Below are 14,764 nucleotides of genomic sequence, written 5' to 3'. Positions count from 1 at the left end.
AGGAGGAAGAGTAGTAGAGCCTGGCAACAATATAGGCAACATAAGGGAATATACCCTGGAGTACTCAGACCCCGGGGATGATGGTAGACATCTTGGCCTTGATTTTATTTTACCTTTACTGCATGCCTGGATGATCTGTTGTCGGCAGACTCCTTGATGTCAAGTGTCTCCAATGTCTCGACTTCGACACACTCCTCAACATCGACCTTCTTCTTTGTCTCGACATCGTAGTCTCATTCAAAGTCAACCTTTATGTCTCAACATCGACCGCTGCCTCCTCTTCGACGTCGACCCAGCCCCCGATGCTGAACATGTAAATATTACACCATGTCTCAACAGTGATGCCCTCAACATCGACCTGGAACGCAGGGGCTTCTTCTTTTGGATTTCCCACGCCTGGAGTCCTCAGAGGAAGGTGGAACAGACCTGGTAGAGAATTCACCCTCTCCTCGCTCTCTGGGTGTCCCAACTTCTGATTGCACCTGCTGCCAGTGTTGCACCTTCGCATCATGTAGGTGAATCTTTTCCTTAGGGTGCGCCTAGAAAACTTCCTGCAGTGCATACATCTGTCAGGAACATGGCTCTCCGGAGGGCAGATGATGCAGACATCATGAGGGTTTGACTTGGCCTTCTTTCTTCCATAGGCTGGACACTTGTCAAAGAAAGATGGCATTTTATTTGACAAATCAAAAAACGTTTCTGCCAGAAAAACCTTGGGACAGATGAAATCCATTGAATAAAACAGCTGACAAAAATTCCCAGTGAGATTTTTTTATGGGGAAAAAACCCAAAAAGGCAGAGCTCAGTGCTCCAAGATCCTGTCACCAGAAGCTGGAACAAAGAACTAAAGCAACTGCCACCTGCTGGGCATGATGGGATACTGGTGGTCTCTGGGCCTTTACATGCACAGATGTTATTTTGCCATTCACATAATGGCAGCCTAAAGTGCTATACTGCCCCGTGTTCCTTCATTTAAAAAAGGGTGTTTGAAAGAGATTTAACTAATCCATTAACTTTTTGACATTTTGCCTTAAGTTTATATACACACACACACACGTATTCATTAGCTTTTTCAAAACAGTCTGAAGAAATGGGCAATTTTAGCTTTTCCTATAGGCTGCACAATTTTCAAGTCTGAAGTGTTTTTACAGGCCTTCCTGAAGAAAGACAAATATCTACACTTGAGGAGATATATTATGAAAAGTGCTCCGGGGTCCCTGCACATGGTTGGAACTATTCAGTGCTTACGACTATCAACGGAGATCCCCTGAGAGAAGAGTGTATATATGGTGGTTGCAAAAGCAATCACAAATAAGACCTGGATTGTATGGATCATACAACAGCACTGCATCAACAATATAATTCATGTAATTAGAAAATAGTAACATTTTGTCTAACAAGAAAATTAAGTATTCAATGAAGTCCCAGTTATAAATGAAGGCACCACCAAGAGATATTCATCCAAAAATGTAAATGATAGAAAGTATTTTATATTGCCCATGAGCCACAGTTAAGGACTTCACAAAGCATGTTAGTGTACACAGCACCAAGGTTCTGAGCAAGGAACATCAGCACTAGGACAAGTTTGTAGTATCCACACTAGTAACCAAATTCAAGTGGATTAATGGCTGTTAAGCTACTCGTGGACTAGATAAAATAGTTTCTACCATTTACATTTTTAGGACGATTATCTCTTGGCAGTGCATTTATTTATGACTGGGACTTCATAACATACTTTTGTGACTTGTTTAAATAATTATGGTTGATGGAATGCAACAGAGGTTCTTTCTCTGCGGTGTTCCGAGTCTTTGGTTCCATCAATGCAACAGTTCAATGCACTTTTAAGGTAGTGTAGGGCTGTGCACCAAAAGTACCTGCAGTTCACTCATGTGGCATACAGAGGTGATAGCAATCAGGAAAAGTGTTTTTGAAGACAGTAGTCAAAATGAAGAGCAGTGCTTTGGCTTCAACTATGTGCATATTAGAAGTGTCAACAAGTTGAAGTCCCACTTGTACATGATGACCAGCACAGGGGGAAACATATGAGGCCAAACTTTGAAAAAATGCATCAGAACAGGTGATTTGAATACATAGAGTTGATCAGGCTAACACAGAAAGGCTGAAAGGGCTAACATATAACTCTTTACTGCGCCAACTGAAAGGACTTGCTGAGCCAATGATATAACAAACAGTAACCCATCCACACGTTTGGTCTGTAGAGAGTCAGTATGATGAGAACTACATCATGCAACACATTTCTCTCAGCGCCAAGCATAGATGGACTTTGTTGAAGGGCACCAGGCTGCCTGGATAACATCTACTACTTAGGCTGGCAGATGGAATGCATTTAACCAATTGCAGTCAAGGTCCACACATGGAGGTATAGGATGTAGCGACTCAGGTGCAGGACCTGTTTTGTTGCTGAGACAAGAGGTCCTTCCAAAGAGTTATGTTATGGTTATGGGAGATTTATAAAGCGCAAGTTCACCACGTCTCTTGGCGCTATAGTAATACAGTGTCTAGGAGGCTTATAGGGTGCTCAACTATATCTTATAAGCCTGTTTGAACAGCCATGTCTTCAAACATTTTTGGAAGCAAAGAATGCCTGTGGCTTGATGAATTGTCATAGGTAGAGAGTTCCACAGGGTAGGGAGAAACTGCCGCCTTCAGACCTGCTTTACAAATGTTTAGGAACACCTAATAAACTTGCATGGGCAGATCTTACATTGCATAAAGGGGCATATATTTTGAGTTTATCTGCCATATACTTAAATGATTAGCTCATTTGTAGCCTTAAAAATCATGCAGCATACTTTGTATTCTATTCGTTGTTTCACAGGAAGCCAATGTTGCTTCTTTAACAAAGGTGTGACATGGGTGTGTCTTGGAACGCCAAAGACCACCTTTACTGCCTCATTCTGAATCACTAGGAATGTATGCAAGACAGCATTACGCAGGCTGGTGTAAATCACATTAGCATAATCTAGCCTAGATAAAATGGACGCTATTGCTTTGCGTCCTTCAAATGTTAATAGGGGGTTATTTTCTTATAACTTTTAATAGGCCCAGGAGGAACTCTCAGAGTTTCACTCCGAAGAGCCTACAAACTCTGCGATATTCCACAGGATTCTGCAAGCGGCGAAATTTCAGTGTGCCGTGCTGCTCACACTGATTTTCAGCGCTGGGAGCTTGTCCTGTGCTGTAAAATCAGCGCAAAAGGCACCACCCAGCGCGTCAAAAGGTGTTGCTTCTTTCTGCTACTCGAGTTGATTTTCTACTCGAGCGGCAGCAATCACAATGCAGTAACAACCCGCCACAACAGCCCGTGTTGAAGAATCACATTGGAAGGAGCTCTAGCACCCAAAAATAGTGCTAGGGGACGCAAATTCTTGCTCGCCAACTTAACTTTGGTGAGCCATGCGTGAGAAAAAACTCTGCACACTGTGGTTGGCAGAGTTCTTCGCAGACTCTGCACTCCAAGAGGAGCTAGGAGAGGGAACAACTCGGAAAATTCCGCTGGAGTTGCGTAATTTTTTGCCTACCCTAATTATTAACAAAAATGTGCACTTAGACACCAGAGTTCACTTGACTCAGCATTAACAGTCATGACCACCAAACTCTTCACTGTGGGTGAGGGGGGTGGTAGCAGCCCTAATTCATTATGCCAATGAGGGTGATTCCAAGTGCAGATCTTGTTATTCAGTAAGCCAACTTCAGTCTTATCTGCGTTTAGCTTTAGTTGATTCACCTCCATCCTTCAGCAATATATCTCATAGTATCCTGAAAATGTTTGTATGTGGTAGGGGTACCTCCCAGATGAAACAATAGCTGGGACTCATCAGCGAAACTATAAACGACGTCTTGTCTGAGGGACAGATTAAGGTGGCTTAAAGGAGACTCCTGTATTACGCCATTAAAATCTTTTAACACAGCCGCAGGGCATGGGTCCCTAGTGGAGCCCACTTCCACTTTGGCAGATAAAACACCTAGGGCCTGATTCAGATTTCAGAAAACGGGTTCCTCCGGCACAACAGTTACGGATATCCCGTCTGCCGAAATATAAATCCCATTATTTCCTATGGGATTTATATTTCAGCAGATGGGATATCCTGTTACAATTGTGAGGGAGAAACTCGTCTGCTGAAATCTAAATCAGGCCCCTAATCTGCCCTCATTGATTTCATGGAAGTTTGATAAAGTTCTCTTATTCCTTTCCCTGTTTGGCTTCTCTGATGTTAAAGGACACCTGGGAATACTCTCTATGATATTTTGAATATTGTCAATAAAATGGTTATTAAGTTCATCATAAAATTCCTAAGTCACTGTCACTTTGGCCTTTACTATTTCAGAGGAAGTAAGTTCCTCAAGTATTTTAAAGGTTTTTCTCGGTTAATTAGAAGCTCCCAAAACTCTATTGGTATAGTACCGTGATTTACTTAAAGTTAGCAAAGTTTTATATTTTACTAGCACATCTTTATATTATACCTTAGATTCTTCCTCATACTTTCTAAGCAACTGACACTCTAGCTGCATTAGTTTGAGTTTGGCCTCCTTAACCTCTTCCATGAACCAAATGTCCAATTTGGTCCTGGAAGATGTCCATTGACTATGTAAAGTATTGAATATTTTTTTTATTTCTCAGAAAAACAGAAAACTGTTAATCACAAATCATACGACCACGTAATTGAGTGTTTGGGCTTAGAGTTGTGTTCCAACCAGTTCCAGAGACATAAGGCCTACTGGTACAGGATCCACAACTTCTCTCAGCCATGCTTATCATAGTACCACATGGAGGTCCAGTTGTCTGTAAGGACCTGCACCAGCCTCCCCTTGATGGATGATTGGAAGGCTTTCAGGGCCAGACGGATCACCTGAAAAGCCAAAAGTTCATTAGAAGCTGGCTGTTTACCAGAGACCTCTGATTTCCACCGCCTTCAGGCGACCCCCCCAATCCAGTAGCGATGCATCTGTAACAATCATGAAGTGTGGTGAAGTCTCAGTGGGAAGGTAAGAGAGGTCTCTCACAGGTCAGGCAGCCAATGTCTGCAACACCATAAGAACCCAAGACACCGTTTTTGAGATCTGAATTTAGTCAGAGAGCCAGCCCTGAATCTGGGTCCAATGAAACCCGAGGTTTCACTTCAGGGCCAGTACATGTCATCTGGCATTCTGATGATGAAGGATGCACGAGCCTGGGAGTTCAAGAAACCACAGGTCTGTCCTAACCAATTGGGATCCTATCCTCAATGTCCCAGATTGGTCCCGGATTGGTATTGAATGCCACTGTGGAAAGAATGTGCTGTATATTAGATCCACTCAAAACAGCCTCTATAATATAGGGCCCCTTCCTTATTCAGCCACCTGTCCCTTTAATGTGTTTAAAGACATGATGCCCACTTCACAGAGCCTCGCGTGGCACAGCATGGTGGCCCCAGTACCTTGAAGAATGTGTGACTACAGGGAAGCGCTCCCACTGACACTCCAACTTCAGAGAAATCAAAAGAGAAACTCGGAATGTCCATGTGTGTTTACTGATAAGGTACTATTAAGGTCACCACATCACGATTCCCTAGACAACGACTACAGGTATAGTGTTTTAAAAAGGAGGGATTTCAAGTCCTGAGGAAGGCCGACGAACCCAGGTCAGCAATGCTGAACGGCCAAAACATGGCAACAAGTGAGCAGATGGCAGGAATGAATGGGGTATTAACATCCCCATTTCTTCACCGTGATATATAGTTTAATTGTGTCCAGGGAGTCCATGAGTAAAATTTGAGTAGGACCCCATGTGATAGTTTTATCCATTTATTTTGTGTGTTCTGCTGAGTAGATCCCCATATGTGTGTTTTGTACTGTCTTTCTCCAATACCCTGTGCTCCATCCCTGACACTGGCTAGCACAGGGATTTTGTAACAATCCAGATAAGGAAGCATGTCACTACTAAGGGGTGAGGGCAATTTTTAAGACCCTCGTGTAGTTCCAATGATTGATACTCTGAAATGTATATGAGTATCACATTTTCCCCTTTTCCTATATTGTGTGTGTATGGCACTGAAGGGATTGCCCAAGGACAAACAGGAATATCTTTACCAAAAGCAGTGAAGTAATTGAGATTATGAAAACCTAATAATGAAACCTTTTCCGAGTTTCAACAGGAGTGAGTGAATCTGTTTTGCTATCAACCTTATGGACTCGAAAGTCACTGGCCGAGGCTTAAGCAAGAGTTGTGGAACGCTCACAATAGGAATGCCCCACAATTTCCAAAAATGGATCAGATGGTGAATTAGACAGCCAGTTATTCAGTGATAAAATAATACCTGCCAAAAAAGCATCAGGATTATTGGTGGAGTCAACCAGAACTAGGTAAAAAGTGATTAGAAGAGGGATGTTGTAAGGGCCCAAAGGCACAATAGAGGAAGTCAGAGGAGGGTGAGACATAGTCAAGAAAGCCTGAATGAAAGCTGTCACCTCAACTGGGTCAGCACCAGGTGCCAGGAAAGCCCGGGGCAGAGCTGGCAACACTGACTGTGGGAGCTGGAACAAAGCAGGATGCAGGCATTTGACTCCTGACTTTCCAGGTAGGACATTGTTCTGATGATGAAGTAGAGGTCGAAGCTGGGGAAAGTTCTGCCAACCAGAAACCCTGTCCACGATCTGGATCAATGTAGAGATGAAGACAAGTCCACTACAGAGCAAGCCCTAAGCTTCTATTGAGAAGACTTCCTCAGGGGAGGCTGTATCATAGGGATCTGAAGAGCTGCAAACACTTAATGTGTGCTGCTGCGGAAGAGCAAAATGTTCCCACCTGGCCCTCATCAGATGATGAAGGAAAGCCACTGTGGCCAGCAACAGGTCCACTTGTGCACAGCGAGTTCAAAACTCACGGACAGGTGTCGATCTGACGTTTTTGTTGTCATCATCCCTAAAGCACTAAAAAGCAGCAGGGTATTTGAAGCATTTGGGAATCAAGAGCAACTCTGGCTCTACTTTGAAGAGCCTTGAGACTTACAGGATGGCACCATATACTACTCCGTGACAACAAGTTAGGGAGGCAACAGACCTGAGTGGGAGTCATGGCTCCAGCTGCCAGTGCAGAACAACCACTTCAACCTTTACGGACACAATCTGCACCTGCAGGGATTAATGAAGTGTGCAACCTGCAGGTAGAAGTATCCATCAGAAACAGCACATAAGCAATCCACAGCAACTACCTAATGAAGAAGACCTTAAACGTGACACTGACTTTCCACTTTTATTTATATAGTATGCATTTCATGTTCCTTAACGGAAACGTTTGATTAAAAAAAAAATCACGTATTAATCACATCACAACAAAGAGTATATAGTCAAATATCTCACACTTACAAAAAAAAAACCTTAGGCACTAATTAGAGTACGGCAGAAACTCTGAACATAGGGTAGAACTCACCGGCTTAATTTCTTTCACAATTCTATCCCTGTGAAGGACATTCAGCCTTGAGAATTAAGGTTAAGTTACTCTGGTGGCTTTGTAGGTGAGGACGAGGAAGTACCAGAACTTGGTTAATTTACAGTCTTTTTAGGTTTTCCAGACTTCTAAGCAACACTTTTGACAACCTTTAATCCCCTTTAACTTTTGTTTTTTCCACCCAGGAAAACTATATATTTGTTTATTTCTGTGAATCTTGTAAAACTGGATTCAATAACTAGCAGGCATTGAGAAAAACAAATAGTCTACCATTTTGTTTTTTTTAAAGCGATCACTTACCTGAAAAATGTAGAACACTATACTTATCACCCACTTCACTTTGGCCAATTGAGCCGTTCGGGATTTCACTATCAAAACAAGGAAACAGAACATGTCACTTGCAGAAGAGATTTTCAAATGCATTGTAATAATAAACATCACCTAAATATGTACATATTTGTATATGCGCTCATTTCAATTTTGATTTTGATATAACTTGAACACACGGACATAAGTTGGAACCTCTCCCAACATATATATCAATTGCGTTTTAGCACTGCTCATATGTAACCTCTGTTAATATATTCATTCAGGCAACCTCAAACTTGTTCTTTGCAAGAGAATCTCTAGAAGTCTGTGCTATAAGTCCCAAGTGGCCAAAGGTAATGCAATTAAAGGACCAAAGCATCGGCAATATAACTGATCTTGTGAAATAGTGAGAAAGGGAAGGTGTTGAGGTGAGGAAGGGATGAAAGGTAGGCAAGAGAAGGAGCTTAAGAAACAGAAGGAAGGCAAGGAAAGATTGAAAGAAATTAAAATACTTGGTGCTTGTAGGTTTTTTTCATATCCGGTCATAATAGAACAAAACCTCTAAAAAAACAAAAAAGAAAAAAAGGACTATTGAAATACTTTAAAATATTTTATTTTGAAAACATGCTAAGCTGTTTGTTTACAAAAATTCCTGATGTACAAATTACTTACCTTCAGTAACACTATTTCTAGAGGATACTCTATCTAACTGCAGATACCTCACCTTTTGAATATTCCCAAGGCATCACAATGGATGTGGACATATGCAAGCAGTATGGTAGTGGGTGCTGCACGGCTCCGCATTGACTTTGCTCTGCTCTGGAAGGGAATTGTAAAGCTGCATATAAGCATCACCCAAGTGTGACTACGTCGGTTACTTTCTAAGCTGTTTAAGTAAAACAGAAAACCACGGACATCAGATGCGACACGATCCATAAGCAGTAGTGACGGGAGACCGGTAACAGACGTATCATGGTCTACGGACTCCCCCTGTTAACGCTTGACATACCACACATATCTGGTCTATATTCATGACCACTGGAGTATAATATACATTACCAATACCTCTAATCTACGAAAGCCTTGAAAAAGTCCAGTGTGACGAAACACGTGTCGGCGGTTTTCTTTCACCAATTCTCTTGCTACAATCACCAAGGAATAAATGTCTTTTACTGTGACCTTGAGATGTGCCGTGGTTTTCTGTTTTACTTAAATGGACTGTGACCTACATAGGTTACGACCCTCACACCTTGTGGCTGGGTGTGGTACCACTGGAGCACTCTTCCTCACGAATAATGACTCTCTCAGCATAAACTTCAACCATCTATTGTGGCAGACATATTGGAAGTGCGCACCATTCTTACACAGCCACATCTGTTGATCTTTCTGTTGTTGACATACTTTCTAAGCTGTCCCTGCCACCACCAGATGCAGAGGCCGACAACAGACTGGTCCTGTCCAGTGTGCAAATCTCTAGACTTGGGACCTTTTTAGATGGAAGAAAGAAGCTACATCCACATAGCAGCCAAGCAAATATCTAGAACAGGAAATCCACATGCCAACACAATGGAAGCTGTAGCTTTGGTGGAATGAGCCTGCAAACCTCCCTGGGGCTACTTCTTAGCCAATGCATAGCAGTGTTTGATGCAGCAAACGATCCAACAAAAATGATCATTTTCTTTACCCTAGCAAATACAACAAAGAGCTGATCTCCACATGATTTTCCTTGGTACGATCACTGTAAAACCTAAGAGCTCTTTTGGGATGCAGCCAATGTAATCCCTCCTCCCCATTATTGGGATGAGGTGGAGCAACGAATGTTGGAAAGGTGATGTTTTGCCAAACATGGGTCCTCAACATCAGCTTCTCTGGAAAGAATGTTGTGTATGGTGGGTTGATGGAGAGGGCTTGAAATTTGCTCATACACCTCGGCGATCTTATGGCGATGAGGAAAACTGTACTAAGTACGAAATCGCCATGGACAGCGGTTGAAAAGGCGGTCACTTTAAGAATGTGAGAACTAGATTCAGGCTTCACTGGGGCATTACTAAGAGTGTGGACGGAAACAAATGTTGCAAACCTATCACAAGAGGTGGCTTGAACAAAGAGGGCTGATCAAGCAACTGCAAAAAAGGAGAACGAGACAACAAATAACCTTTTATTGTGCCCAAAGCAAGTTCCTGGGGGGTTATGGAGAACACTTCAGATAGTTTGGTGTGAAATGGGTCAATCTGCCAAGTACCGCACCAAATCACAAACATTTCCCAATGGCAGGTGCATACTGATTTCATGGAGGGATGTCTGATTGTTAGAATGACCTCAACTACTTAGGTAGGTTAAATTAAATCAACTGCCACAGCTCAATCTCCATGCATAAAGATGAAGATAGCGTAAACCCAGGTTCAGGACCTTGCCCTGCTGCTGCAGCAGAAGATCCTCCCGAGGCGACAGCCAATTCAGAGGACAGATGTTCATGCCTAGGAGTTCTGGGTACCACGCTCACCTTGCCCAATCCGGGGCCACTAGGACGACTTTGGCTAAAAAGTTACTTATCTTTTTCAGAACTCAGGGTAAGAGAGGTAACACCTGTAACGCATATAGCACTCCCAAGCACCACTCTAGGCATAATGTTTCTCTGTAACAGAGCTATCTTGGGAACTCCAAAATGCAAAAGTGATGACATAGTGTGTTCTCTTCTTTTGCGGACAGATTGAGCCAACATTCTCCTAATTCACAGAAGAGACCTTGTGCCATTTGGGTGTACTAGCCATTCTTAATCTGTGAGACATAGGTGGCTTAGTTAATCGGCCCTGGAATCCCAAAATCCTACCAAGAAGGTGCAGCCAGGAAAATCCCCTGATGTTCCAGCCACTATCAGAGGCATAGTGCCTATTGGTACAGGGTGACGTCCCCATCCTGCCCTGCTTGTTGCAGTAGCACATGGCCATAGTGTTGCCTGTGACCACCTGAACAAGCCTCCCTTTGGTGTATGGATGGAAGGCTTTTAATGTTGAGCAGATGGCTCACAGCTCTGAAAGGTCAATCAGATGCCTCTAATCGCCCAGACAGCCTCCACAAACCAGAAGCGATGCACCGTTCACAACTGTTAGCTCTGGGAGAAAGGTGCTACGTCTCCTTCGAAATCTGGATGTGATCTGAGAGATCCCCGTGATCCCGAGATGCCACGTGGCATGTTTGACTATCAGGATGTAGGAGGCCAGCAGCCTCAGCCAGAGCCATGCTCACTGTGATCCAGATAGAAGCTGAAACATCAGGATCATAGACCTATGTGTCGACTCTCTAGTCTGGGGGAAAGACACAAAACTACACCATGTCCAGGATAGCAATGAAAGGGAGAGTTTGCAAAGGAGTCAGGTGCGACTTCGGCACACGGATAGTGAACCTCAAAGATGTAAAGACATGTGCCATGGTCTAGAAGTGAGATATGACTGCCTGGAGTAAGCCCGTCTTCACCAGCCAGTCATCAAAGTGGGGGAACTCTAGGAACCCCCGATCTCGGATGGTGCACTGCAATCACCATCATCACTTTTGTGAACACCCAAGGGGCACTGGTGGCACCACAGAGAAGCACCGTAAACAGAAAGGGATTTGGTCCTACAGTGAACGGCAGATAGATAAAAACATCAAGAAAAGACAGAGCAGAAATAAAATATAGAAAACATTCTATCAAATAACACACTTATGTCCTCGAAAGTGGCAAAGCAATAAAGACACCTTCATGTCTTGTCCTTGCCATATTTGCTCTGTGTTCAGAGACAGGGGTCAAAAGTTTTTCCTAACACACAACATTTAAATATCTAAATCAACTGTACAAACATTTGACAATATATTTCAAAAGTTATGAAAGCTCATTGTTTGTACATCTGCACGATGAAAAACTATTTTAATAGGATGAAAACAAATCAGAACACTTTACTAGGTGATGTGCAAAGAATAAACATGTTTTCTGAAACCCGGTTTACACTGATTGTTAATACATTATATAGTTTTATCAGTAAAGCTCCATATTAGTCGGAAGGTTTTTGGACATTTTTTGGAAATTTTCTGTCTGTAAATGACAGTGTGCGACCACATCGTGCTTTAGTAATATATTTACTTAAAGTAAGTGTTTAAACATAAACCTAGAAATACTCCTGCCCTGGTAGCAATTCTATTAGTAAACTAAGAGGCAAGTCACGGATCATGTGTCCCCTTATATGTAAGCTAGATTATTTTTATACATTGAGCAAACATTTAGTCTATTTAATCAAACAAAGAAGCTTTTTTGTACAGCAGAAATGCTGAGCTTACATATTTGAAGGTACACTCGAATGTGAGAATGAAGAAAAAGGCAACTCTGTAAGCTAAAATATTTGCCTAAGATCACACAATTTGAAACCTGTTTACGGGTCAACTTCATTACAGTTCTGGTCGAGTAGATTATTCAAGTTACTCTAACTGCAGGTCTAGTAACATTTTAATGATTTTTTGAAGCCTACTGCTGTTGAAACTGTAAAATCTTGCTCCCCCATCTCAGTGCTGAACTATTCACCCCTGATAGATTTGCCTAAATTTTGAGGATTTTATCCTCAAAGAAATCAGTTGAGAACAAAGCGACTAGCTAGACTCCGAGGGCCGGCGTGGCCAGTCAGGAGGGACATAGATTTAGGGTCTGTGATGCTGCAAACAATTACAAAAAAACTCCTTCTCATTGTTATCCGCCTCCTTGATACAAAGGGAATGAGATGCACAACAAGCGATCTTAAGGTTCTTGTGATAGTTTTTCAAGGCTAGTTTGTAGCAAACATTGTCAGCTTCCAGATAGCAATGCCACCAGGCTCTTTCCAATTTTTGTTTAGATGCAGCTCTTTCCCGTGCCAGCTCATGCGTATACCATAGTGCTGAGGAGCTAGTTTTAATATTACTTGTTGCCTTAAGCAGGACTACGGCATCAGCTGATCACTTAAACTAAGACATAATAGCTTCATCCCCCTCAACAACTGAGTCTGGAATAACTGGTTTAGAATCTGCCATGGAGTTCCTAATGACATTAGCTGAAACCTTGCTCCAGCAACTGAACTCATTCAGAGGAGTGAGTGGTCTCACTTCCTCCAGACCATCCAACTGCCAAGACAATGGGTGCAAAAATGGTCAGACCGTTGCACAGGGCGGGGAATTTATCCTTTTATCATTAAGACTGAAAAGATGTCATTGATGGCATGGCCCACTCTATGTGTTGAGTCTGTGTTGGTTTTACATAAATTAAAAGTGGCAAAAGTATTCACTAGTCGAGCGGTCCAAGGGTCCTCAGTCGTATCGAAATGGATATTGCAATCTCCAAGGATTGTACAATTGGCATAGGCAATGCATTTTGGAGCTAAAGCCTGGTCGAGTGAGGCTACAAAGTTGCCAGAGTAACCTAGTGGCCGATACACCCCTACGAAGGAGTGTTGTTCATCCATCGAGATAACAAAGCCCAACTGACAATTCATCTAGGATGAATGTTTTACATTTATAAACCCTTTTATAAATGATGCCGACTCTTCCCCCTCTTTTTACCACCCTGTCTCGATGGACCCACACATAAATGTGCAGTATGGCTAGCTGAAAATCTGGATAGAAGTCTTCATAAATGCAGGATTTGTAAAGTGCAGGCTAGTCACCCGTGAGGGTCTCAAGGCACCTGAATTGTAGGCACGGGGACATTAAGTGATTTGTGGTGGATGTTGAGGTGATGCCGAGACTCTGAACTTATTCCCCAGATCCAAAGTAGTCCGCTCAGACTGTTACGCCACAACATCGCCTCTTCATCCATCCATGTTTCCATCATGAAGTGTACATCCAAACTATCATCCTTTAAGAAATTGTAGATGTTCAGAGCATGTTTATGCAGCCCCTGTACTCGTAGACCAGGTAATGATATATTTAAACCAATATAGCTGCATGGCAATGTCGACAACATGGCATACTTTCTAAATATGCTGAGTGACAGCTTTACCTTCTGTAGTTCTGATACGGACTACTGAACAACAAGCTTGTACCAAAGCCAGAAGAAAAAAGATAAAATATATTTATAAAACATCTACTACAGGAAAATGTCGATAGGTGCTGGTTAAAAGCAATGTTGAAGGTAGGGACGTTAATAAAGTAGAATATTTTTTGTACGTTATTTAATGTTTGGTGTATGCAAATTATGGCAAACAAAAATACATGTATACATTTAAGAAATTGATTAATAATTCACATTAATTAACTTGCATAATTTTAAAATACAGTTACATAAACTCAATTAATAGCCTGATTTCATCAAAACATTCACAATAAGAAATGTGGGAAACTCCCAAAATAAATGTGATCTTTTAGCCAACAAATACACATCATGTCACAATCCTCGTGTTTATAGTATACCTTTTATAGCATCTAAATTCTTAAATATTATTGCAAAGGATTCTCCTCATTTATTACAGTGTTAAAATCTCACATTTCATTATATATACTGTAACATAACCAACAGTTAACAAATATTCAACCTCTCACAATCTGTAAAAACATGGATTTCCTCTCCAAGTGGAAGATTGCCCCAAAAAAAGATAAATTGCTGCAAGGTTAACTGTTACTTATTACAAATCACCCACATATCAAGCATCTTAGTTTTGTTATTGTGCAAAGTCTGTTTTATCTGATTAGCTATCTGGCCATTCTTAATTTTAGAATCCATCACCTGACTTCTTTCAATTGAATTTCACTAAGATAACAGCAAAATGCTGTATGATGTGTGAACATAGCTAAAATCCCTCCTACACAGAGTTAGATCATAATTATATCTTGTTAACTTGGTTGCAGTGTTTCCATACATTTCTTTTCTTTATGTCTTGCTTTCTTTATATCCAAAGAATTCAGCTTAGATTTTATCCTTTGCATGTGCCTATTTCATTGTATATTTGAAGTTAACTCTAACTATTTATTCAAAAGATATCGAAATGAATCAATGGGTACTGTTTTTAGGCA

At 41.7% G+C, this 14,764-nt stretch overlaps 1 protein-coding gene across 1 annotated transcript in view; it reads right to left on the bottom strand.

Annotated features, from left to right (window-relative positions):
- The window catches only part of GET1 (guided entry of tail-anchored proteins factor 1), a 281,019-nt gene that overhangs the window by 223,885 nt on the left and 42,370 nt on the right, over positions 1 to 14,764 (bottom strand). The window contains exon 3 of the mRNA XM_069202576.1: positions 7,748 to 7,815. Coding sequence (XP_069058677.1) covers positions 7,748 to 7,815 — 68 coding nt within the window. The remainder of the gene's footprint in view (positions 1 to 7,747; positions 7,816 to 14,764) is intronic.

Source organism: Pleurodeles waltl, chromosome 8 (assembly GCF_031143425.1).
Source record: "Pleurodeles waltl isolate 20211129_DDA chromosome 8, aPleWal1.hap1.20221129, whole genome shotgun sequence".
NCBI lineage: Eukaryota > Metazoa > Chordata > Amphibia > Caudata > Salamandridae > Pleurodeles > Pleurodeles waltl.
Note: the sequence above shows the minus strand (reverse complement) of the source record. Positions and strands in the feature narration are given on the sequence as shown.